Source organism: Gymnogyps californianus, chromosome 3 (assembly GCF_018139145.2).
Source record: "Gymnogyps californianus isolate 813 chromosome 3, ASM1813914v2, whole genome shotgun sequence".
NCBI lineage: Eukaryota > Metazoa > Chordata > Aves > Accipitriformes > Cathartidae > Gymnogyps > Gymnogyps californianus.
Window position 1 is genome coordinate 82,269,150 of NC_059473.1, and position 27,594 is coordinate 82,296,743.

General features: G+C 38.5%; 1 protein-coding gene across 1 annotated transcript in view; it reads left to right on the top strand.

Moving 5' to 3' along the window:
* USP45 (ubiquitin specific peptidase 45) overlaps positions 1–27,594 on the top strand; it is a 56,768-nt gene that overhangs the window by 12,123 nt on the left and 17,051 nt on the right. Inside the window, exons 4-9 of the mRNA XM_050893081.1 lie at positions 1,079–1,182; positions 1,692–1,792; positions 10,981–11,126; positions 12,400–12,495; positions 14,609–14,739; positions 26,587–26,674. Coding sequence (XP_050749038.1) covers positions 1,079–1,182; positions 1,692–1,792; positions 10,981–11,126; positions 12,400–12,495; positions 14,609–14,739; positions 26,587–26,674 — 666 coding nt within the window. The remainder of the gene's footprint in view (positions 1–1,078; positions 1,183–1,691; positions 1,793–10,980; positions 11,127–12,399; positions 12,496–14,608; positions 14,740–26,586; positions 26,675–27,594) is intronic.

The following is a 27,594-nucleotide window of genomic DNA, read 5'->3' on the forward strand; positions in this document are numbered from 1 at the left end:
TAAAGTGGCAGGTCCTGACTGCAAGGGCTTGCACAGGTTTCTGCCCTGTGAGTGAAGTAAAGCCTGATACAGAAAAATTCAGTTTACAGGCAATGTCACACTTGGTTCAGCTAATAGTTGCCTGAACAAAACATTTCACAATTTTCTTAGACTTTCAGTAGGTCTTACTATAGTAAGGACAGAAGCCAGCTACCACCAGTATTATCTGAGCAGATTTAATTTTGCAAAGAAACATGCTATTCACAGGCTTCAGAAGATAGTTAACTAGATCTGAGGAGGACTCATATATCTTGTCTCTGAAAATTTGTAGTTAAGGAGGGCTTTTAAAAGGAGTTAACTCTGTGCTTTTTCACGTTTATGCTGTTAATAGCCTCCAAAACTCATGCCTCATTCAGAGACCGGTCCTGAATCTTCTAAGTCCTACTCTGCAGATACTTGAAAAATTGCAAATGCTTTCTCTCAAAGTTGCTGTACGTAAACGGTGTGTTCTGAGTAGCTTTTTAGTACAAAACAATTTATGTACCTTTTGCATTTGCTGTCTGGAATGCATTTGGCACTCTTAAGCAGTGAGGGTTACCTATGCTGTCCTTTCCTTGATATTCTGTGGACCAAATATGCTACACAGTAATTTCATTCTTTTTTTTTTTTTTTTTTTTAGAGAATTCTTACTTTTGTGAATGGCATCATTTTCTGTCTGTTGATACTTATTCAATACTTACTCAAAAGCTAGGAATTATTTCTATTAAGTTAAAACAAACTTCATAATTTTCTATACTTTTAACTGATTTTTCCAAGTAAAAAGGATTAGATTTTGGTTTTGTGTTGTCATTGATTTTCCTGTATTAGTAAGAAGAAAATGTGTTCATTTAAAAAAAAAAGTTACTTGATATCTTTATAATACTGGATTATAAAGAATGTTAAACCCTCTTAATCCTTGAGAATGCTAAATGTGTATTTAGGGCACTATAGCTTTCTGTCTAATTTTGAAAAGTGAAGTTTTTGTAGTTTATTTACTAATAATATAGTCTTTTCCTACTTCCTTTTTTTCCCCTTACTGTGCTGATGTTTCCATTTTTAGGGATGTAGTAAGAACTCGGAAGGCCAACATTCTCTGAAACACTTCCAAACAGCACGCACAGAACCTCATTGCATTGTTATCAACCTCAGCACATGGATCATATGGTAAGAATGAGTATGCAGGTGTTTGTGTATGCTTGTATTTAAGGACTACTCATAACATCAAGCAGTGTCTTCTCATGATAAAGAATGATTCTGTCAGATAAAATGAATACTTTATGTAGGGGAAGGGCAGGCTTTCTGGAGAGAAAGTTAGTTTGTCCTTAGGACTCTCAGAGGGGTCACAAATCAATACTGAGATAGAAGTTTGAGTCCATTGTATTCTGTAGAGAGTTGGCTGGTTATAGGAGTTTGTCCTTCCTGCTTGTTTCTATATGATTATTTGCAGGACTATAAACTGAGATTATTTAAATCTGTAAGTATCGCAGTGAATTGGGACTGATCTATAGAAGAGCATGTATGAGATGAGAGAATTAAATTTTATTCCTCTTTTTAGTACGAAAAATTGAAACCTAGAGCTTAAGTAATTTGTGTAAGGTTGTTTGAGAGGTTTGTTAGAGCTGGGAGGTGCATCCGGATATCCTGAATTCCAGTTCGTTTCTTCCTTTGTTTAGGTGTTATGAATGTGATGAAGAGCTGTCAACACATTGCAACAAAAAGGCTTTGGCTCAGATAGTTGACTTTCTTCAAAAACATGGTTCCAGGGCTGAGCCAAGTAAGTTTACACAAATAGTTTTATCTGAAGACATCTGTAATGTACTGTCTCTAAAAATGAACATTTCAGATTTTGAGTCATGTTAAACATACAATTGAAAAATTATGTATGATGCAAGTATAATGCAATTTGTAATTGCGCAATTACTTGGGCAAGTAATTCCTGTCAAAACATAATGTCATTTTTTTTTTCTACAGTATGATTACATTTTAAAAATATTTTGGGCACTGTAGGACAGTTTTTCCAAATTTTGTCTTTAATAAAGAAAGTTTATTGTAGAGAAGATGTTACCTTAAATAAGATGCCATATAAATTAATGCACAAAAACTATATAGAAGAATAAGTGAATTGAATTTTCTTAGTGTGGTTGCGTCACATCTTAAAATTTTTCTGATTTAAATTTGTTTTCCACAGTTAATTACATTTGTTTAAGTGGATTTTCTGGTACTCTGTTGTTGGATGTAATGCTTTCTGTTCATTTATGTTATTGGGTTTTAATTGATAGAACACTCATTTCTATTAATAGAAAATAGTATTAAATTATTTTCTTATGTTAGGAGCCTACTATATCTTCTCAATATATGTAATAGTAGAACTTTGTACATGTGGCCCTCAACTGTCTACTCTTGATAATGTTGATGTTATTCATCCCTACTGTAACACACTCAGCAGCATTTCTGGCTTGCGACTTAGAGAGTGCATCAGATTCCAGATTTTCTTCACAAAAACCAGCTTAAGTAAACTTTTAAAACAATTGGTTGCAGTTTTTAGCAGATAATCAACTGGCTATAAGTAAGAATGGAGAAGGATTGCCTTACTGAATTAGACTAGGTATTCCTCCAGCTGCATGTGCATAAATCCTACTGGTTTTAAGAGGTGTTACATATTTTTTGAGGGGAAAAATAATGAAGGGCCACTCAGAAATACATATTTTATATTTTGATCTAGTCACAAGTTGTATGTTAAATTATTCAATTGTAATAAATTGATAAACTGCTACTTTTTGCACGTTTTTGCTTGGAGCAATGAAAATACAGTATGTGATTTCACTTTTGTTCACAGCTTCAGTTTCAAGTTTGCATGTAATAAATGAGTGTTGCAGGTTTCTTGCAGATTAAAATGCTGTAGTGTTTGTTTCAGTTAATTTAATGGAAACAATTTCATTCTGTTTTTGTACTGCTGGATAAGACTTTGAGTGATACGACTCTGTGCTTCATGGTTTAGATTCCTAATTTGTGAAACTTCAAAATACCTAAAGTTGGTACTTTAGAAGTTTTCTGTGAAATGTCTTAAATTAAGCAACTGAAATTACAAACTAACTTAGGACAAGTAAGCTTAAATTAGGCCCAGGATTTCTTAAAAATCAGGTGTTTATAGCAGAGCAGGGCAGAATGTATTTCTGGTGTATATGTATTTGTGTTTCATTTTGATACTCCGGTTTGAAAACAAATATATTTTATTTAAGTATTTGCCTGATATAACTGGAAGCTCTTTTCTATAACTGGAAACAAAATTGTATTGTTTTTGTTTAGGGCATAAACATTTCTTTCCTTTTTTTTTTTTTTTTGTTTTTTTCCTGTTTTATTTAAGCCAGTTTTCCCTTCAGTTTCTGAAACCAGGCATTGAAATGAAAAACTAGCTATCATCCAGCTTCAGTTTGTGGTCGCGCGTTTTACGGTAGCAGTGCATTGATTTGGCCCTGCTTGCTTTGGTGCCTTGGAAAAGGAGGTTCATGGCAGTGATGTAAAAGGTAGTCAGGTGCCAGCAGTGACATCAGGCGAGCGGTGTTGTGGGCAACGTGAGGGTCCTCCTGCAAGGTGGTGGGAGGTGCAGGACAGTTATAAATTGGTGACAGACTGCGGAGTCTGCTTTCCCAGCGTCTCGGACCGTGTGTTACCGGTCTGCACAGTTATGCTTCATCCTTCAAATTCATGCACATGCCTGGTTTTGAGCGTGCAAACAGTCACGCTGGCATCCTTCAGAGCTAAGGAAGTCATGTGCAAGCCTTGCAGGGTGGCCGCCTCAGCAGCAAGAGGTCTCAGCATGCGGAGGTTTCTCCTGCAGGGCAGTCGTGTCTCCTGCTCCGTGCCGGGAAAGGGCTGAGGCTCAAGTGCAAGCTTGTATTCACGCAAAAAGCATGTGTGTGTACTTCCAGTAATGTTTTAAAGGTGGAAGTCTGCGACCCTCTCCACGTGGCAGAGTACGGCTGTGCTGAGCAGTTTGGATCTTGTTCTTGAGAGCTCTGGGAACGTTGGCCCAAAGATGATTTGTTGGGTTTTCTTAAGTGGCAAGGAAAAGAGGAAAAAGCTGTTTGCCTGGCATGATCTGTTGCTTTGGGCGAGGCTCCTTGCTGGAAGAGGCTGGGAAACAGCTGTGTATTGATAAATAAGTAGTATGCGTGAGAGGGAATTCCCAGGCAGAGTTGGCATTCTTGTTTCACTTTCATAAATGTGACAGCAATGCCTTTTCTGTTTTACGTCAAATACGTGGGCTGACACACTTGGTACTTCCCCTAAAGAAAATGTAACTTAAGTAAGATTTTTTTTTTTTTTCTTTTCTTTTCTTTAAATTAGGCTGCCTTTAAGGATTTTTTAAAAATAAAATCTGAAATCAAAATGTAATTCATGCTGTTGTCCAGAACGCAAAGGACGTGAACTATAACAGTGAAAATTAACTCTACTATTGATAACTTATATTTTGGGTTTTTTCAGTGTAGCATTTTATTCATGTTACAGTGATATTTTCAGTGTAACTGTCATCCTTTAAATTATTAGTTGGCTTAGATTTTTTAAATTTATTTTGTATATTCAGCCATTAAAAACATAAACTAATTTTAAATAAATGAAAAACAACTTGTGAGAAACAAGTAGTGTAAAACTGACAATAATTCGTATTTGTCGCTTAAAAATCAATCTTGTGCTTTTTTCCCATTGCTTTTCCATTTCTTCCTAAAAAAGCAGCCAAAGTGAAGACACTTAATTTTCATATCAGAATGTGGCACTGTAACAACAATTCATCTTATGTCTGGATATCTTTCTGTTGTAACAACTGGTTGGCATGGTGCATCATTAAAATTCAAATAGCATTGAGTAGAAATTTCTGCAGAAATGCAGTGTGAACATGAATATAAGTAACAGATGAGGGCTGCTAGGTTTTTTCCGTTCTTGAAAGTGCAGGAGTCATTTAAAGATAAAATGATCAGCTTAAACATGTAAGGGAGGGTTATATAGATTTCCTGATTAATGCATCTTGGAAAATAAACAAAAGCAAAATGCTTGTCATTTGGTACTAATGTGGTGGAATAGTGTGGCAGCAGGATCCCTGCTTTTCACTCGGCCTCTCATAAAGATTCAACTTCAGTTCAGCTGTAAAAATGTGCAAATTACATTACTACTACATGACTGACTTTTGTAATTACATTAAGCGATTGAGATAAATCCCAGTGCTGGGTTCCCAAAAGAATGCTTGCAGCTGTGTGATTTTCGCATCTGATCCTATGGTTTGTTGTACCCAGCAATGCCTGCTTTTTTTTTTTTTTGCCTTTTTTTTTTATAGGAGTCTGGTTAAGAGGTCATGTTGGGCACAAGATGGAAGAATAAAGCAAGATTGCTTTCTAGGGTGTACCACCCAGAAATTTGTTTTGTGGAAAAGGTTAGCAGGCCATGATGATTTTCACAGAAAGGCAGGTGCAGTATTGTCCGTGTGGCACACTTGTGAGCTTCACATGGACATAATGCACATGTAGTACACAGAAACCATGCTGAGACATTGCGATCTGCATGTCTGCTCATTTGCTGGAGAAAATAAATTGTTTTGCAGTCTTAAAAGTGACTATTACGTGTATTTTCCTTTACAAAAGCCAAATTAGATGTCAGTGGAGACGTAAGATTGCATACTCAATTTTTTTATAGAGCAGTTGATTAAATTGGTTTGTGTGGCAATAGAATGGGAAGGAAGAATATTTATTCTCAAATTTTATAGTTAAATTTGTTGTTGGGAAGGTCAAGCAGAGGAATGAGATTTTGCTAGTAAGCTCAGCTGCCCAGATTTGCCAATAGGTGAAAGTTAGAAACTTGATTTCTGTTTTAATGCATATAACGGATGTAAAACAAAGATTTAAAAATGTATAAATTTACAGTACAAGTATATAGGTGTTAACTTGTATGGAAAAACAAATAGCATGATGAATAACTTTTCAAATTTGCATTCGTCTGTGGATATTAGCAGTTGACAAAAGATTGCACTGAAAAAAATAATTGTATTCTTTCATAACTGATTTTCACTACGTGTAGTTTGGAGCATGAAGTCATATAAGTCCATTCTATCTACTTAAAAAGAAAATTAACTAGCAAAATAAAGCAGAATATGTTGATTCTCCAAATCTGAGATACACTTCAGCAAAAAGACATTTCTGTTGTTGATCATAAATTTTCTTTCAAGTTTACTTACTTGTTAGGGGCTGCTGTTAATTATACACGTTGCAAAGAAAAGAAAACTGAATCACTGGCAAAAAATTTTTTAGACATTCTGTCATTTTTATCCACGGATTCTTCCCTTTCCTGTCCATGTACTTATTTACTTGTGAGGTGTAGCACAAGTCATCTGAGCTTTTTCACACTGTGCAGACGTGTTTTTTAGTTTATAACATTCTGGCAGAATCAGAGAAATAAAATTGCAGTTTGTAATCTTTAATTTGGTAGGATTGTAACACTGCAAGAGAAGTTGGGCTTTTAAATTTAAAGCTAGTGACCGTTTCAGAAGAGAACCGTGCTGTTTTTCTAAGGGTTAGATTCTCATTGTTGTACAGTGTTGAAAAAAAAATTTAAATTTTTTAAATAAAAAAGGAGTGCCAGACAATTTAGTAGCATTTCATAATACAGCGTGATGAGAACTTGGTAAAAGAAAGGCAATCTATTAACCTTGCTTTTACTGTGAAGACCTTCAGCTGAAGTACCAGTGTTGTATTCAATAGAAAAGGCTTGACCTTGGAATAAAAGCACGTATTCCTGGAACCCTCATTTTTAATTAAAAAAAAAAGTTGCATTGAAAAGGTGAGCAAAAATGCTTACTCCCCTGGCTGAAAGAAAAATTGGATGTCATTTATCTTTCTGCTTGCATACCATCTGCATCCCCAGGCACAGCTCAGTTTCAGCAAGGGTGGTACAGAAGTCCATGTGCACTGCAAATGTTTGAAATACTGGCAAGACAAATTGATAGGGAACCCGCGATAAGTTTTCTTGAACGTCTTTTGCAAGTGCATGTGTGAGCACCGTGTGTGTTTGTACACCTGGTCCGGTGACTTGCTCTGATTCATGGACTGAATTGTCTATGTTAACGTTGGGCTTAGGAATCTCAGTCGCATACCCATGAGGCCGGTGCTGTGCAGCTGTGGGACAGAATGATGTTCCCTGCCTCCAGAGAGCTTACGAGACAAGACTACAGGTGAGCAGAAGTAGGTAAAAAAAAAAAAGCTGAAGAAAAGAGTGGCAAGAAAAGGGTGCATTGCAGGCAAGAGCTGTAGCAGAGGAGCAGTCTCTGGCTGCTGTCCTCTTTCCTGTGGGTCTGGTGGGAAGGGGGTTTGCTAGCACGGAGGAGAGCAGGGTGAAGTCGGGAAGCTTTGCCGAGCACGAAGGCTATGCCTATGCACAAATGCAGCTGTCTGAGAGCTGAAGGAGTGGATGTCATGGTGGGACCAGAGGCAGGCACTGACCTTGGTGCCTAGGAAGAGATGGTCAGTAGGGTGTGATGAGTTGGACGGAGAGCTGGGCAATGGGTCTTGGCAGAGTGCTGTGGTAGGGCATCTCTGCAGCCAGATATGCTTTGTCAAGGGAAAAGGAGGTTGTGGTGATCAAGGCACAACTTGGGTGAGAGTTTTACCTGTGTGACTGGATTAGAAAGGCCGCCTCTACAACAGAACTGCAGAAGGAGTCTGACAGGGAGGCATAGTCTGAATGTGTGAGCCTCAAAACAGTCATGGTCAGATATGCTGTCCCCGCTGTGGAGGGACAGGCCTGCCTGGGGCTGATGTCCACAGTGCCTGAGAAGGGCAGAGAGGTTGAGGGTCACCATGTCAACTCTGTAAAAGATGTGATAGTGAACTACAGACAGAAATCAATCTATGAATTTAATTACTTTTGTGCTTTTCACCCACCTTGCTCTCATTAATGTTAACAAGGTCCTTTATAACAGGTATTACTGCACATGGATGGATGGCTTGGGCCACTTCTTTTCTCCTGTTTGGCCAGGAGCTGAAGGCCCTTGTGGGCAGCAGCAGATGACAGCCATTTCGATGGAATCCTTCTGCTGGGGTCCTTGTTGTGTCTATACTGGCTTAAAAGTCACTTTTCATATCCAAAAGCACGCCTGTTAAAACATTACAGGGTTGCAAGATTGAGTTGGCAAGAGTCCATGAAACAGTTCAGTGCAAATTCACTTTAAAAAATTACGTATTAGCCTTTTGATTAATAACATGCTTGTAGCCTTGGGTTAATCTTGCAGAAGGACCCTCCAGCCGCAGTCTGTAGAAGTATCAGCTATCACAGTCATTACCAGCATCTTCTATTAAGACTGACCAACTCTTCACATGTCAACTACACATTCAGCTTCAGGCCTGTCTGTCATTTATCACTGAGCTGGGGACACTAAGCAGAGTTCAGTTAAAAACTGCTATCCCTCCTTTGGCTCTGTATATGTTCTTAAAAATATCTGTGTGGAATAAGTGAGGCAGCAGATAATGTTTGTAATGGCAAAGCAACACTTTTCTGTCAAGACTTCTTCACAGATACAAAAAAACTAGTAAAACGTCACGTGGATTGTGTTTGTAAAATTATTAAGAAATCAAGAGGCAGTAATTAAAACCTTCTGAATGAAAGGAGGTTCCTAGACTTCAGTAACAACATACAGGCCTTTTCTTAATTTACTACTACTTCTTCTTATCCCTATACTAATTATCCAGCTTTGTGGCAATTGGATGTCTGGTTCTCATTTATTGTGTTTTATAATTGCGTATTCATCCAGCTCTTATCGCAAAGCTGGATGCTTTGGCTTTGTTCTCCCTCCCTTAAATAATTTATATGTAAGGTTCAGCAAATGGAACCTTGCTACTTGTGTGAAGCTGCCATTTAACCATGAAGTGAAATGCTTTTATCGAGTTTGCCCTGCAGATATGGTCCGCTGTGGCAGTGCTGTCCATATTTGGTGGCTGTGCAAGGAGAGCCAGGTGGTGCTGCAAAGCATAGCACAGTGAAGCGTGGACAGATCTAGGTTTGACATTTGTCATCCTGTACTGCTAAAGGGAAGAGAAAAATCTGCTTTTCCATATGCTTATGCTTTAATTTTTGCCTGCAGTTTTGTCCAGATGGCCTTGTGAACATTGTTTACTTTAAGATGCTGTCCCAGATGTTTTTGAATGCCGATGGATAAATGCAACAACTGTGGTATACTAATACACAAATTATTTACACAATTTTGGCTTTTTTTTTCCTCTTTTTTTTTTTTTTTTTTTCTTTTTAACCATCTCTTCTCCCCAGCACTACTCTGTATGGCACACTTTTCTGAGGGGAAGAAGTCTCCACTAACATTAAATTTCTGAGAGAGCAGTGCCTTCGAGTTGCAGACACTTGGAGCTCCCATTCTCCTGCTACAATTCTTTTGGAGCTCTGCGTGGGTGGACGAGTCTCAGACACCGTAGTGTGCCCCTTGTAAGCATGTCAATTAAAAGGTGTTGCTGCACATAGCCCATAAAACAGCGACTGTTTCAGGGTGTGAGCAGCTCCCAAGCTGTTTGTCATTCGTTGCATTCAAAAACACTTTCCTTTTTCAAGGAGAACTTGGTCTCTTACTTTGCCCTTGTACCGTCTTGATTTTCCACACGAGTGGAAAGGAGAGTATTTTAAAGCTGTGTAAGCAGTATTACCAAGAACATTTAAAAATGTTTTTAAACAGCAAAGCACCTCTCGCTGCGTTTTGACAAACTCAGATGCAGTTTGGAGAAATAATTGTGCCTGGATGGCATTATAGGGTGCAGACAGACTGTCAGAAGCTTGTTGCCAGATACAATAGATATTTTTATGACTTCTTTTTTATTTAATTATATTTTTTCATCTTCTAAGGAAGAAGCTACCTACGAGTGTACATGAAAGAACCTTTTGGCATGAGCATTTCATTAACGTAAATAGGTCTGTTAGTTATTTCTCAAGAACACTTTAATGAGACTTCAATGTGATACTCATTAGAACAAATATATGAATTCATATGTCAAGGCAGAGATTGCAGCATCACAGTTCTTGGCATCTATTAAGTCCATAACTCGTTTACATTGACATGCATTGTTAATCAATATTTAAGACACTGCAGATGTCAGTAATGTTCATATTTAGTCCTGCAACCATGACAATATGAAAGTTGCTAGTAGAATTTGAGGCTAAATATTGTTATCTCAAGTCTTTCCATTACCTCTAGGCTACAAGTTAATGACTGTCTAACTTTGCTGCCCCTCATCTATTTAAATAATAAGGGAAATAGGGAAATACGTGGACGTTATACTGGTAGCATATTCCACTGCAGTTTTATCAAATTTTTGTTGTTTGAAATTAAAACACTAGCACTGTATGTATTTGGGTTGTGTTAGCAATTCCTCAGGCTGTGACAAAGGGAGGTGGGCCGAGGAGCAAATGTAGCGTTTGGGGAAACTGGTAACAACTCCGATTCGGCCATTGACCGAGTTTTACAAGGCAATTCAAACAGAGTGCAATAATTGATAAAAACTTGCAGCATTCAGGTGGTAACTTTTGGTTATCTCTCTTCAAATGCAGCAAAAAGCAGCCTTTGTATGGTGTTTCTAGTGTGTCTAATGAACATACATCTTAACTGCCTATTGTTAATAAACTAACAGAGCCCGTTTTACTTTATTTATTGCTTGGGTAATTGAAGAATTTACAGTCTTATGGGACAGTATGATTATTGTGGAAGGTTTTGTTGGATATATGTAGTTGTTGGGGGGATTTTTTTTCCCCAGGGTTTTAACTGCTGCTGTCTCTTTTTTCTTTTAAAGATTACGTAAAGCAGCTTAGAGTACCATCAAGGTATCTTTCCACATATGTTAAAAATAATAAACGTAATCCATGGAAGGACTGAATTGATTAAACTATGCAATTATATAGTAATATTAATCTATAGTTTAATTATAGGTTCATCAAAAATCATACGACTCCGTGAAGAAAACAGTGAAACGAGTGAAATACTGAAAGGAAAAAGTTCTGGTAATGGCGCATCAGTTCCAGTTAAAGGAATAAATAATTTAGGAAATACATGCTTTTTTAATGCTGTCATGCAGGTAAGATGGAAAGATTATAGAGCTTTCTCTTAATAGATTTCAGAAATACTTAATCTGTATAAACTGTGGGCTTCAGAAAAGGTTCTGACTGTTACCAGTCTTCGTTCTGCTTTCTGAAGGTCCTTTCCAAATTCTTTTTACTCCTTGCTATCCAAGCAATATTTCCAGTTATAACAAAAAAGAATTCCTGGATCAGTAGCATTTTTCACAGTAATGAGACAAATGAAAATGTCAAGTGTTTTACACGCTGCATATGTGTGTGGGTTGTACTCTAGCATATGGTTTTATTTATAGTTCAGCATTAGGCAGTCATGAGTAATGCACAGTATTTACCATACTGGTGGGTGCGAAAAGTGGTACTTTATGCATAAATGTAAATGTCTGCACAGTGCATTGTGATGATTTTAAGCCCCTACAATGGCTGCAGTTATGAAAGTACTTTTATTGATTATGGATTTTCTTCTGACCAGAATAAGAGGAATGAGCTATACTAATACTTCTATTGATGTTGAGTGTACAACTAATCCAACATCCTCAAAAAAAGCAGCAGCCTTAGCGGGTTTTATACTGGACCACCCTATTGCTTGTCAGATGAGCAGAGACATCTGTATGTCTGCAGAGAGGAGTGAACAAATGAGAGAAAACCGCTACAAAGGTGTTCTTAACTGGCACTCTTTACCTTGTGTTTATGGTGGTGATTACAAAACTCAGCAAACAAATAGTAAATTTGTAAGGAGTAGAATTGCTGCAAATTGTTCTCTGTCCATACTTAGGGCATTGTAGACACCTAAGTGATCTGCAGTCAAAGTTAACCAAAAACAAACAAAGCTGAGATATGTTGAGTTGGTTTCTGTCTTAAATTCAGAGAGGTAATGCTTTTCAGCGTGCCAAAGCCTTTGTGCTTCTTGGGGTACGATGAGGGGGACTACAGAGTTTAAAAGAAACAAATGATTTCTGATACTAATGTCCTTACCATTAAAAAAAAAAAAAAATCTTGTTCAACAAAAATAACAAAGTTATTACTAGGAAACTATTTTGGAATTACAGAAACAGAAGTAGACACAATTTTAGAAACAGTCTGACATCAATGATCTTTGCTCTTACAAGAGTGATACCTGCTTTTTCTAGTGGTCTGATTTAAACCTCAGTTGTACATTATGAAATACATCTGGTTTTGTCTATCCCTGAAGCTAGAATTTGTAACTAAAGAAAAATGTATAGTTGAAAGATCAGCATGTGTTTCTTGGTGTTTTGTTTTTTTTTTCCCTTTAAGAACTTGGCACAGACTCACATACTAAATGAACTGATGTATGAGATGAAGGAGAAAGGGACAAAGTTAAAAATCTGTCATACTTCAGACTCCCAATTGGTAAGTATGCAGTGAGAAATAAAAATTTGGGGAAATGTGGGAAGAAGCTGGAGGATGGGAAATTGCATCACTGTTAAAGACACACTCTTACTCTCCCATTTCTTTTGCCTTTTAATTGTTTAGCTGGTTTATGATATCTGTGAACTCACTCCTTTTACAAAACTAATTATTCAGCCCTGGAGGAGGAAGAATAATCACTTCCTTTCACATTTTGTGACACTGAAGTAGCAAATAATGCCTGACCTTAAGGAAGAGTGGCTGACTTATTTTTGTTTCCTATTTCATTTCTTCAGTATGAATGTATGATACAGGAAATAGTATATTTGGCTTTAGAAAGTGTTTATGAAATATTTTATTCCAGTCCGTCCCAGCCTTTCATTGATAAGGCTAGTAAAATTTATTACATGCTTCACAGGCTAGAGGATTAAACTGAGAGAAGCAAAATTTCAGCGAGGACCAAATTTCTTGTCCTCAAGCTCATTGCCAGCATATGGGAAAGAAAATCCTGTGGTTATTATCAAAAGAATATGCTGCTGTTCTCAGTCATGTCTTAGAGACTTGGGTTTTCATAATATGTTGTTGGCAATAAAGATAATACCCCTTTCCCTCTGCTAGCTAAAGAAAACAGTTTACAGAGGATTTTTAATTCTTTTTTTTCTTTTTTTTCTTTTTCTGCTGTTTGCTGGGAGCTTTCTGGTGGCAGTGAGGGTTGAGGGGTGGGATCCTGTTTCTGAAATGATGGAAGATTTCTGTACGTTGCTGTCGGTGATGTTCATAGCTTCTCCAGGCAAGAACAGTGTGAAATTCACTGCATTGCTGTCTATGTGGCAGTTCTGAGCAGCAACATGTTTCACTAAGTTATCCTGAGCCACAACAGAGTCCTGGAGCTTGTTTGTGCCCAGAGGCTTAGAAAGCCAGTGGTACGTTGGCTTATGCTTGATGCGAAACTTGCACAGCCATAAGGTCAAAAGATTTATTTTTTGTTTAATGACAATGTTTACAATGTAAATAAGATCTTTGGAGCAAAGACTGTGTTTTCTGGTCTTTGTATGTCAACACAGAATTAGAGGGCTGCAGTAGTCTAACTAATAGTAATGTAGAAACTCCCAGCTTCCTGCTTGGCGAAGAGCATTTTTCCACCTTTTGATAGTGTATGTAATGCAAATACTTTATATTTGTGTGTATCCATAGCGCTTACGTTTTGTGTGGATCTGCTTTCTGGACAAGGCAGCCTCTCTAATTGTTTGTCGGGCAGTTGTAATCTGTTTTTGTGAGCATCAGGCCAGCTAGTAGGACACACTGTGGTCACGTATGAACCTGGGAGTGCCTTAGGGAGAGCTGGCGATCTGTGGCCATTGAGACACACGTGGCATGTACACAGTGCGGGAGTGTCTCCTGCTCTAAGACTGGCTCAGATGGCTGCTGGCCGGTTCCTACCAGCCCCAGGACCTGCTGGCTGGGGCGAATCTCACACCAGGAGGGGCTGTGCGGGATGCACCCTGTGCCTGTCCCCTGCTGCCACGGCGGACCTGTGGGGTCTGCTGTCGGCTCCTGCTGTGAACCACTGCTGGTGCCTTCCCGACACGTGGTTCCTGGAGGAACAGGGTATGTTTCTGTGGCTGTCAGATGTGTGGAAATTTCAGTGTGTGGCTCACAGGTCAGAGGAGCTGTCCACCCCTTTCCTAAGGTTGAGTAGACAGAGTGCCACTGAGCTCCGTCTTATGCTGGCCCACGGAGGAGGTCACCCGCGTTGTCTCTCCAGCTGAATTTCAGTGTACGTGGGAGTAAGAGTAAAGCAGTTAATACAGGAGGTAGTCTGTTTTTGTGAGAATCAGACTGGCTCGTTGACATGCCTGTTTCCAAAACTATTGGTTACCAACCAATTTGCTTGACAAGAATTGTTTGGTTTTGCAACTATTACTGCTTAAATAATAAGCTTTCTCTTCAACTATTTCAATCATATAGGTGACATCAACATTTAAAAAAAAACAAACCCCAAAATGCTCTCAGACTGAAAGTTACATTGTTCTTTGTCATAAATGTACTAACTTGAAATAAGTCTTGTGTGTCATTAACTTTGAAATCTGATGTGCAATTTACCTTTGCTTTGAAGGATCCTTTGGTGGTAAACCTCTCCAGCCCAGGACCTTTGACTTCAGCGATGTTCTTGTTCCTTCACAGCATGAGGGAGGCTGGAAAAGGTCCTCTTTCTCCCAAAGTGCTGTTCAGCCAGCTTTGTCAAAAGTATGTATTGTCAGTATCTTTTACTTATTTATTTGTTTTTGATTTCCAGTGATATGGTTCTAAGTGTGCCATGTCTGTTGTCCTTTCTAAGGTGCCATTAGATTTTTACCAGGCAGTCTAGAAAATGTCGTCTTCATGTTTTAAAGTTGCAGGGCTCCTTGTTGTGCTCCAGGGTTGTACCTGCTCTTCATGAAATGTGTGGCCCAGTCCATAACCACTAACTTCCAAGGGGCTTTGAACTGAGTGTGAGGGGGCAGAAGAGGGCATGGTAAAACTGAAGAAAATAGAATTACCTTTCAGGTTTTGTTGTATATTAGCGTAAAGCTGTGCTAATACTGCAAAGTGTATGTAGGTATTTTGAAAAAAAGGGTAAGCTTTTAAATGGGAAACCTCTGCTATGATGTCTGACTTTGGCATCAATTCAAAATTAAAAAGGGTCTAACAAGTAAGGACTTGAAGCAGTACTGAAATGGCATATGGCTCCAGATTGCAAAGAGCTTACAAGCCCTAAAGAAACTCCTGTTTCTTGGCGTGGAAAATGTTTACAGTGCTGCTTTGTAGGTGCCTTGAATTTTGATGTAAACAATCTTGCTTTTTAAAACACCTGTAGAAGACCTATTTAAAAGTTGATACAAATACTTAAATATTGACTTTACAAGTAAAATAAGCTGTAGAAGCAGAGTAACTGGAGGATGATATAGCTGAATCTCACATTTAAAAAGATTAATAATGCATGTTCATTTATTTGCTACAGTATTATTGTATGGAATTTTAAGCGTTTTGCAGCAAGAGAGTTAGGAGGAAAGTTGCAGCCTCCTACCATGGCGTTCCAGGGTAACCTCACTGTGCAAGCATGGGTTGAAAATATGGTATAAAGAAACAAAAGCTTTTAGACTAGGGCAGGGACAATTTAATTCTGATAAAGAAATCAGTTATTACTTTATCCTCAAAATTCAACTTCAGAAACTTAATATTTTTTTCCTATTGTACTTGACTTCCTTTTGATTCTTTTGAGTTGTAAAAGGAAATGTGTATAAAGTGTCCTTATAGTGATTTTGAGTCAAACAGCAGTGTTCTCTGTTTAGCATTATCTACCCGGAATAAAAATATATAGGAAGAAAAATATGTTGCTTCCTCATTCCTCCTGCTGTTTCAGGGCTGACTCAAAAATGTGATTATAAGAACAAAATTTGGCCGAGAAATGGAAGGGAAATGATTAAATAAGAATAGTAGTTTTTTCTCTGTAAGTATTAAGGATAGAAGGGAAAAGATGATGTAAAACATGTTTTGAAGCCCACCTTAGCAAACTCATTGTAAAATAATCACGATGCAGTGCACTTTAGATGGCATTGTATTTTTGAAGTGATAGCTATTTTGTATCTGCTCTCTGTGTGTGTTTGTATTTGTGTAGTCATCAAGTGATGGTTACACAATATATCGGTATTAAATCTCAGATATCTAGTTGTTCTTTTTGTTGTTGTTGTTTTTTGATCTTTAAGATGGGCATATAGTTTAACTACCAGCTAAAATTGAAACATATTTTAACGTGGGCAGCAGACTTTTGCTGTTGAGACATGTATCTGTCAGCTTCTGCCATCCCTTGCCTTCATCCCTACTTCTTTCTTCTGTTAGCCTTGCAGAACACAACTTAGATATAAATCCTTTACTAGCTCTAGTATCAATAACAGAAATGTCAGCCACATCCTGTTGGCAAGAAATTAGGTGTTCAGGGGCACTAAGTGGCTGCACAGGTATGACAGAAGGTTTTGGTCTTTTGATTATTTTGTCATTGATGGTGACATAAGCAAGAAAGAAGAAAGGGAGAATTTCAGCAAATTCAGCAGTCTGCAGTGGTGGAAGTAAGAACGGGAAATCTTTATCTTTGCAAACTGAATACATTTACCGTATATGAACTCAAACAGTATGAATGCAGTGTTCTGTCATGCCATTTTTACAAAGCCTTTTTTCATCTTTTCAAGTTGGCTTTCTACTCTTTAGCAAAGCTGAAATGAAAGAGAGAACATGGCAATATTGCAGGAGTCCCAGCTAGGGAGAAGTCTGTGTTGCTGCAGCATTCTCCGTAAACTGCTTTTTGAATCCTGCCAAGAAGTCGTGTTAATAAAGTAATCTTAAAGGCATGCACGACTTGTGGTCTTCACATGCATTAGCACAAACTCTTTTTACTTAACAAGTAAAGTTCAAACAGCATCTTTCCTAAAAAGATGACAGGATGAATGTGTAGAAGGAAGAACTACAGTGACAAAAAACGCTCGTATTTCAGAGAGATATGTCAGAGAAAGACAAGTCAGTTAACTACTGGGGAGAAGGGCATGGGGAAGGACTTCTAATAATAATGTTTTGGTTTTATGTATTTAACGTAAAAGTTTGCTGACTCCAGTTGCAACCTTGTTTTTTGTTTTTTTTAATTTATTCTTTCCCCATCACAGATCTTGCTGTCTCAGTCCCAGTCTACAGTATATGACCATACCTTTCTTCAGTAAAGAATTTATGAAGCAGATTGTACAGATAGTATAGGATGTACTTGTCTGTGATACCAAGAGTTGGACTCAGTGACCCAGGAATTGTCTTCCCAGTCCCAGTCTTTACCATAACATTACTTTGAATAGTTGCTTGTAGCTTGCAAAACAGGGACATGCACACTGAGTGGTCATGCAGAACACAGATGTTTTACTTAGTATAGTCACTTCCAAATCCTGCTAGGCTTCTTACAAACGTGAAATGCTGAAGCTGTCAGCAGGTGATGGTATGCTGCTGTTCTTTATATACTTAGATCTATCTACTTGTCAGGACTGTTATACTATGCTATCTAGCCAAAAAGTAACACAGCAATTTCCTAATAACATTTTTCTCATGTGTAGCAGAAGGCTGATCCTTTAAAAATGGTTACTTTTCCCTGATGACACAATTGGATTATACATATAAAAATATATATAAATTTTCATTAAATTGGTATTGATGAGTTTGGGTGTTTGTTTTTTAATCTCCTAGCTGAATGGTGACATATTTTCCTGTTGGATCAGTTGATGCAAGATATAGTAAAAGTAGCTGTATAATTTAACACCTGACACTTACCCTCATTTCCAGTTCAATGCTGGAATAACACTTCTGAATTTGATGTCTGGAGTTGCTTTTTTTGATATCCTTGTAGGACTTCAGGACTCCACCTGCTTCAGGTGTTGCAGTATGCAAGAGTTTGAACGCTCACATTTGAACTGGGCATTCTTGCTCAAAAATTGGAAAGTGCTCAGTGAAAGAAGACCTAAGAAGGCAGGGAAGGAAGGAAGAGCTAAAAAGGAGCGGGCGAAGGCATGTAGGAATGCGGTTAGGTGTGGGCAGAGAACCTGTAAAGAAAGGGAGCAGGTGCTGCCATGTTCAGCTGCAGCTCTCTCATGGCACCGCGTGGGATCCCAAAACGTGCAAGTAAGAAACTGCAAGTGGATGCATGTTTGCTGCTCAAAAGCAGTAAGAGAACTGGGACACAGTCCTTTCAACTGCGAACTGCTTCTTTAAGAGTCTAGGGAGATCACGGCATGAAGTTCATCGTTTTGTGTATGAAAGGGTGTTTGTGGTGCTTTTTTTTGTTAAATAACAAAAGAAAAAAATGATACTGAGTGTTAATTTTATCAAGTGGTGGGATAGCCAGGTTGAAGAAGGGGAGAAGAAGAAAAGAAATGGATGAGTCTTTCTATAGCAACTGTTTAGCGTCTGGTACTAATTCATCCACTGTTAATTTTGTTAGTGTTGCAGCTGTCAGATGTTTTGCGAGGACAGATTGTGAGCATAGCTACGGGGCCCTTCTGTTGGTTTTCCACTATGCTGAATATCAAGACTGCAGACTTCTGACTTATCTGGAGACTTAGTGACTAATGCAACACTGATGTATTAAGAGGACATAAATTTTATTTCCTTTATTTGGTATGACCGAATAATTTTATTGGTCAAAGAAAGCTTAGATTTGTGTAGCAAGTAAATGTTGCAGCATATAAGTGATAAGCCCAGAAAGTAGTTACAGAATTTAGCTGCTTTAAACCTCCACCAAATCATTATTTATAGGGGTATTATATTGCTACATTAACATGCAGGTAAAAGTACTTGCCTAACAAAGATTTTGTTAGTGGTCACAAAATATACACAGGTCTTCCCTCCCCAAGGAGTATTCATCCTTCCTTCTCAGGTGCAGAAAGTAGAACTCAAGACAGAGGTGGGACTGACAGAATGGAGGTCATGCACAATTAGGACTATTGATTAGTTCTGGAAGGAAACCTAGCAGCGCTTGGAGCATTCCGCATTTATCACTTCTGAGAGGAAATGCTAAGAGAAACTGAAGTAATGTTGTACAAGATTTAAGGGGTGAAGGAAACAGGATTTTTCTCATTAATTAGGAGTCTTCTTGAGCCTTTTCTTTTAAAATAATACTGCTGTAGAGAAAAATCTCTTTTTAGAAAAGATTTCCAACTTGCTTATTTTTCCCATTTGACTTTTGTCATTTAAAGATAATAGCAGCAGAACACACAGTTGATGTTTCCTTGACCAAGTGTGAAGAATTATTTTGGGTCCCTGTCATGCCTCCACGTGCCTTGCTGATGGTGCTGTGTCATGTTCAGGAGCTCTCTGACAGAGGAGGCTGAATCTTCTTCTCCATGCAGCAGCAGTTGAGAGATTGCACATCTTTATTTCAGTTAACTTTGTCAGAGTTTCCCTAATTTTAGGAACAAGTTAACAAAGCTGGATGGATGAAGTTTATGAGTGCAAAGTAGATTAATTGCATATGTAAGTACAGTGCATTGGCAGGAATCATCTGCACTTGTTCCGGAGTTTTGTGTTCATTTCTTCCACTCAGGAGGAAGACCTGTGCAGCATTTTGGACAACACAAGTATTTGCAATGTGTGTGGTATTGGTGAGCTACGTAAGCAATGCTTGTAGATACAACAAAGGAGAAAACCAGTAATTTCATTAGGTACATTGGAGGTGTATCCTCAGTAGCAATGTTCATGTTAACCAGAATAGAGTGTTACAAGGTAAAGCCAGTTTGGAGGTTTAGGGAGAGGTAACCAAACTAGGAAGCCTTCACGTCAAGAGGGACTTGAATATTGGGAGTTTAGGCAGGAGAGGACATGAAAAGGAGGCATGACAGCAAGAGAAGACAATAAATGATAGAAGATAAATTAGCTGTGCTTATTTAACTGCCCTCATAAGAGTTCAGGGAGCTGTCTGTGAAACTGAAAGGCAACAGATTTAGAGCCAGAGGGAAAAAAAAAAAATTTTTAACATTTTATAGAGCTAACCTGTGGAACTTGCTGTCACAGAGCACTGTTGAAAATCTTAGCAGGACTTAAAGGAAGAAAGAAGAATTAGACATCCATATAAAGAGAAAACTTTTTTTATAGGGATGCAAGACCTCATGCATAAAGACCTTCACTTGGCTACCAGCTGGTAGGAAGAAATTTCCCCAGACAGGTATTTCCATTACTCTGTAAAAAGAGCCGTATTTTCCCTCTGATGGTCAAGTGGGAAATGGCTCTGTTGTAGCATGTCAGCTATTATGTCCATTCAGAGCTACTTCTAACAAGTGCTTTTTGCTCAGGTACCAGAGATCTGGTACATCGCAAGAAAGTGATGGTGCCTCATTTTCTCTTTTGAGGGAAAGTGAGACAGAAAAAGATGAAAGAAATCAGCCAGCACATCCAAAGGAGAGCTAAGTGCTGTCTATCCATGCCATCAAGATAGGACAGGCATATCTGGTGTTATTTGTTAGTTACATGTTGGGGCAAGCCCATGTTTGGTTGGATTTTTTCCTACCAAGCACCTCGTGGTAGCAGAACTCTTATGTCTGTGGGGCAGGTTTGCGATAAGATTAATCATGGGGATTAATCATGCGGTAGGATTTTGCTCTCTTTTCTGTCATAGTGCTGCATATAACTTGGGATCACTAATGAGAATGATTGCTTTAGGAAGAACAAAACTTTTTACTCTAGCTATTCTATAATGACAGTGAATAGGTACTTGATAGTGTCACTGGGAAAGGTAAGACCTGTGAACTGTGGTAACTTTTATAAACTGGCCCTTTGCATGCTTTTTTTGTAACTTTCACTGGTAACTCATCAGTCTTGAGAGATGAACATCATAATCTGCAGATAAGCAAAATTTCTTCTCTCAGGCTAACATTAAGTAAACATTCTACTTTGCTTCTTGTCGTGGTTTAACCCCAGCCAGCAACTCAGCACCACGCAGCCGCTTCCCCCTCCCCCCTCCCAGTGGGATGGGGAGGAGGATTGGGAAAAAAAGGTAAAACTCGTGGGTTGAGATAAGAACAGTTTAATAACTAAAGTAAAATAAAATACAATGCTAACTAATAATAATTGTAATGAAAAGGAATATAACAAAAAAAAAAGAAATAACACCCAAGAAAAGACAAGTGATGCACAATGCAGTTGCTCACCACCCACTGACCGATGCCTGAGCAGCAACCCACCCCTCCCGGCCAACCCCACCTGTTTATATACTGAGCATGACGTTCCATGGTATGGAATACCCCTTTGGCTAGTTCAGGTCAGCTGCCCTGGCTATGCTCCCTCCCAGCTTCTTGCACACCTGCTTGCTGGCAGAGCATGGGAAACTGAAAATCCTTGACTTAAGATAAGCGCTACTTAGCAACAACTAAAACATCAGTGTGTTATCAACCTTATTCTCACACTAAATCCAAAACACAGCACTGTTACCAGCTACTAAGAAGAGAATTAACTCAATCCCAGCCAGAACCAGGACACTTCTCTATGGTGTACTGCAGTATTAAAGGGGTTCCTCTGCATTTTGCACTACTGGAAAAAATCAAGTAGTATGTTCTATTTTCTGTTTCCAAGCACTTATTATTGTTTCTAAAGTTTTCCAAGATACTAGGCTATCTTCTGCTCAAAGATAGTAATTATTGAAAGGATGATTTTGGAGAGGATTTTTATTAGAGACAATAAAGGTATGGCACTTCTGTGCAGTATGATTGAATGACTGTAACTGTATCCCAGTTTTGCTTTTGAAGCATAGCTTAATTTCCCTCAAATGAATATAAGATAGGAATTAAAAGTATTAATGCTTAGAGGACTGTTTTTTTTTCTTTTTAAAAATTATGTTATTATGTAGTCTTTGTTATTAAAACATTCTAGGAAGTAGATCATCATGAAGAGTATTTCTTTAACTGACAGCCAAGCAATTATAACTGGTCTCCAGATGAGTAACGAGAGGCTAGATAAGTAGTATGCATGTAGATGTCACAGTTGTCCTTCACCACTTATGGCCATTAGCAGGAGTTCAACCTGTTCCGTCATTATCCTGCTGACACTGTACAACAGGTTGTATCGCATTGGCACTGGCTTCCATATGTCAGCACATCTGTGAGCGGTCAACTCAACCAACCATCTTCAAGTCCCCCACTTTTGCCAAGGATCTTGCTTGAAGCATATTTTCAAGGGGACGAGAGCACACATCTTTTAGTTGTCAGATTTCTGTGTATCAGCATGGATTAATTCCTTTTTTTTCCCTAATACCGGTTTATAAGTGCAGGAAGTTTCCAGTAAATGCATTATGTGGTGTGAAATTCCCTCCTTCCCTCCCTCCTCTTTTTTTATTGTTGTTCTTTGGTTTTCTTTTGTGGCTTCCCCCCAAAACAAATGCACTAATCTCAAATGTTTTTCCACAGAATGTCAGATATTTAGAATTAATTGGAAATAAACCATTTGATTTTAATAGAAGCAAGAAATTGGATTTTAATAATATTAAACCAAAATATTTAATTTTTAAGAGGAGTATTTCAAGTTTGAATTGATTTTTTTTTTTTGTAATTTGAAATTAATTTTTTAGGTTGACCTGCACATGCAAAAAACTTTTGCTTTAAAAAGAATGTTTAAAAAAATCACCCACTCTGCTGATTCTGGATTTTATAGTAAGCCTCATAGTAGAGCAGCATTGTTAAATCATTTTTAACTAGGGATATTGTCAACTTTGTGTCAAAAAGTAGATACGAAGTACAAATGTGAAAGTATCATATTTGTAAATGTCAACATGTTGTTTTGCATATGCAGGTCCAGATTTATTCCACTTAATTTTAGGCACTGACCTTAGATGCCTCGTCACCTTAGATCCTTCTCCAGTTACATCCCAAAGTGCCTCCAGCAAGCAGTTCAAAACTGAGACCCTTGTGTCACTGTCCTGCCTGTAGCCCAGGGCTGCTGTGCCCTAACTTGGCATCTTGACATCTTGTCCAGCTTTAAGTTTTACTATTGTAAACGCGCGTTGCACGTCTGATGCGTTTTCTGATCGCCTTTAATTTCTCCTATCCACGAGCACAAACTTCCAAGGCAAACCTGAGCAGCTTTAGTGTATGGGTGGGAAAGAAACCTCACCTTCAGGAAGCCTAGAACAGCTGAAGAGCACAGCTGGGCAAGTAAGATCATTGTGCTTGGAGAAAACACTGATATGTATTTACAGCTCAATGTACTGGTTAGCCAGAGCATGCTATCTGAGGCTGAAAATGAAAACTGGCTCAACATGCGTTTAATAAAATTGAGTAACCGAGTAAGCGGTTGGTTTTTCTGGCCACTCTGCCAGTTTGATAAAAGACCTGTTTGAGCTCTGCTCAGCCAGTTTCAGCCAGTTGTCTCCTGTGCTAGATTTTGGAAGGGGTGCACATGGTTCTGCCTGCATGTGCTCTTCTCAGTCTGCAGCGAGAGTCACAGCTGCCATTTGGTGGCATTACTGGAAATGCAAAAAAACTCTCTTTCAAATCCCATATTAGATGAATTGGTCCAAGACTGTAATTAAAGACCTAAAGGGTAACTTGCCTGGAAAGACAGGTATGGTTTGGCCAGTAAGTTATAGTTAATGTGAATAGAGATACGTTAATAGTGAATATTGACACAGTCTCATTTGGGGTTGCAAGAAGCTGGAGATCCAAATTGTTTATGAGAGGCCTTCTAGCTATGGTTATCTTAGTAAGGATAACACCTTAAGGATCTATCCATGTATTCATAAGTGTATTTTGTAATTTATGTGTAATCTATGCCTGCAAAATATGGTATTTAGAGTGTATTTAGATGCTGTGAGTACTAAAAAAAGGAATCTACAGTTTTTGAATAGCAGTGATTGATACTATTGAATGGCTGTCTTACGAACAGATCCAATGTTACCCCTATGCAGTTGGCTAAAACATCACTGGTGTAAATGTTAGTGTAGTCTGAAACAGATGTTTTTCCTCTTTTGGCTTATGAGGGTCATGTGGATGTTGCTGGTGGTTTAAAAGGACTAAAAAATTGCCTTTCCTGTGGAGCCTTTGGTTTTTGTTTGTCCTGCTTAGTAAAGCGCAACGGTACAAACTCAGCCAGCACCAGTGTCCCTTCTGCGTCCTTGGGCTGACTCACAAGCTGGCTCGGCTCTGCTGGTGCTGTGGCCAGACACCACGGAGGAGGACAGCTCGAAGGACTGTGTAGTCTGAGAGGACAAGGGCGACACCACATGTGTATTTTTCTAAGGCGTGTAGACCCTTTCCTTTGAGACTTTTAATTTCTAGAGATGAAAGGTTTGGAAGTACACTGAATTCTTTTTTAAAGAAGCTGTTGAAGTCTTTTGCGATTTAGATCTCTGTTTAACCTGAGTAGCCAGTATATATTATTCTAGAAGGTGGGCTTGTAGTCTGGGAATTTCAGACAGTCATTCAGTATCGCACGTCCAAAAGGTAACGATGTTATTATTTATGCAGAAGCAGTATCTTTTTCAGTTGCAGCTCTAATGCTTTTTAGCTCATGTGGATCTCAAAAACAAAACAAAAAACCCCTCCTTCATTCAACTTGATTGTAAAAAGGAGGGCTGCGGCACACGGTTATACAAGAAGTGCTTATCACTTACCTCAGAAACAAAATCACAGCTGGAGAGCTGCAGCTTCATGGATTTCTCCTGCAGGCCACTTCATGTGCTCAGCCTGAGATGCTGCTCGCCGCCGTTTTGGGGAGGGCCAGGGAAATCCTCGCGGCGGGCTGCCATGCAGGAACCCATTCTGGTGGGCTTGGGGCTGCCGTATCTGCCACCCATGCTTACAGATGCAGCATGGGAATGAGACTTTAAAAGATTTTACCAAGTGTTACAAAGTTCGGATGGGCTGGACCACGCTATCCCCCATCTTCTAAACCTGTTTAGCGTGAGAAAAGAGCATTGTATCAGGATTTTCCTTTTAATGCTGGCTATTCAGATTAGTAAAGTAAATGAATGGTGATAGGAAATGTAGCGATATTAAATCACAGTAACAGCGTGGATCGTTTATGATCTTCCATGGGTTGTCCAGATAACTTGGTTTTGGTGCACTCAGAAATTGCAAAAAAGCTAAAATTTGTAATGTTTTTATATTCAATATGCAGTGGGAGCAAAATACTTGACATACTTGGTTGTTTTGATGGGTGAGTAAGGAAGGTTCCTTTGAATTAGTGCAGAAGACTTGGGAAATTTGAACCTCTGTCATCTTAGGTTTTTTTGCTTTCAGAACCAGTTGGGTATACAGTTCCCGTAAGCAGCTTTGGCGAGGGGCGGGGGTGGAATCGGACAATGTGTAGCCAATTTATTACCTGCCTTTGCAAACCTGATAGTTTTTGGAATCTGAATTCAAATGTATTGTCTCAATCAAAACAACTGTGAAGAGATTGTCTCATCTGTTTTGGGCTCTTTCCATTTTAGGTATGAAGGTGTGTTTTGTTTGCTTCTAGTAGTACTACATGTTTTAATATGAATTTCAGATGTGTGAAGTGTTGCAGTTTGTTAGACTGTAGAACAGGAGTTTGGATGTGGATATTGTGTGAGTTGATAACTCATGATGCTAAAAGGTCCTTTTAAAACTTCTGTGAAGCAAGTGTAAGAGTAACTCTTATCTGATAACATAGGAGTGATTAACTCTTCCTACCCAAAAAAACCCAACTCCAAACCCTGGCTTTTCTGATTAGAAATGATCTTAGAATGGAGATGCTATGTTTAGAGCATTTATCGCCAATATATGTAACATTAGTTGAAGAAATTTAGCATAAATAAAAGAGTAACTGAATACCGTGTAAATTACATATATCAGGACACATATATCAGGATATCATACTCTTGTAAGTTTCTCTTAACTTTTCTTAATAGCGTTTGAAATTCATATGCTATGTGATGTTTACCATCTTACTCATTGACTGTTCACTCAGTTGAGTAAGCTGCAGATTACTGGATTGATTGACTGTGGAGCCATTCGGAAGAGATGGTTATACATACTTTTGTTTAAGAAGTTAAGAAATTCTCATTTGGATTCTGACCGACAGTTTTTGTTTGTTTGATGCATAGCCTTGTGGCTTCTCTTCCATTTCAAGATCATCTTTTTCCAGTTCAGATCATAGTGCTGTTTCTGGTTTACTATATATGGACTGTTTTATGCATATTTGAGATTTCTCCTTGATAGAGAGAAGGGTGAGATAGCAAGGGAGGTTAAGGACTTTGAAAATATTCTTTCTCTCTCCTCCATGACACTGGGAATGTTTGGACATGGTAGTCTGTCAGGGAAGTGCTGCTAGCATGGATGAAACTCCACTGGCAAAGCTGTATTTTAGTCAAGCCATCCCCAATAGGGTCAAAATGCTACCCAGATGAAAGTGCAGCCTTGTTGGTGTAATTGCAGCCCCACCAGGAGCTTCCTCAAGCCCCATTAGGTCCAGCAGGGATTGCACCTATTCGTACCCCTGGCATCCAACAGGAGTCTGATGCAGACTTTGTCTCATTAAGAACCTCCCAATGTAAATTTAAATTCCTTACCGCTTCTTTCTTAGGGCTCCTCGATTTAAGGGGTTCCAGCAGCAGGACAGCCAGGAGCTTCTGCACTATCTGTTAGATGCGATGAGGATTGAAGAAACAAAGGTAACATCTTTGTGTGTGTTTTTAAAGAACTTATTTGACTGTATGGTAACCTACTAGTCATTGCTTCAACGTTCTTCACGTTTCCACTGTTTTAAAAATGTACTGAATGGAGTAGGAGTGGCTATTTTTGTTATCTTGAGAAAAATAATGACTTTTTTGAAAGAGGATTTAATTATGTTCATGTTGATATGTTAAAATTGCTGATTGGAATAAAAGTTTCAGTCAGCAGTAGAGAGAGTATGGTAAGTAGATCATGATAACTTTAGGAATCTGAATTGTTTGCCTTTATTAAAAAAAATAAAAGGTCAAAAAAAGGACTTCTGAGGAGTCAAGAAAGTAGAAGTAGAACCTCTGATCTAGCTGGCAAAGTGCATTTTAGAGCTTTGGGACAGAAATTAGCAGCTCCTAGCTGTGGGCCTGCCCATAATTTTCATTGAAATCTAGTTCAGTGAAAAAAAATAGGACAAAAATAAAATCTTGCAAAGTTTCTTGTATCTTTTGAAAGTGTGAAGAACTACTTGTTCTATAAATAATGTGCTGCTTTTCATTATTTAAAATCTACATCTAAGTATGCTAAGTATATAACCAGTTATGTTATATTAGAAATGTCCCCGTGTGGTTTTTCCCATATTTCTTTTCCTTTGTTATTTCTGCCTCCTGCATTGTTGAATAGAAGAAAGTAGTGTTTCCTTGCTCGAACTATTGTGACCATATCTGATTTCATCTGCCTGACTTAGTCTTGGAACCTTCCTTTCAGATGATATTTTGGTAAACAGCCTTTTCTAAGTCTCGTCAAATGGCGGGCCTTAAATCTCATACTGACCAGGGTACTTCCTCTTCCCTCTCATTCAGTAATGCGATGAGTGTCACGATCCTGAGCTGAGTTATCTTGGAGATGAGATACAAAGCTGTGTCTGAGC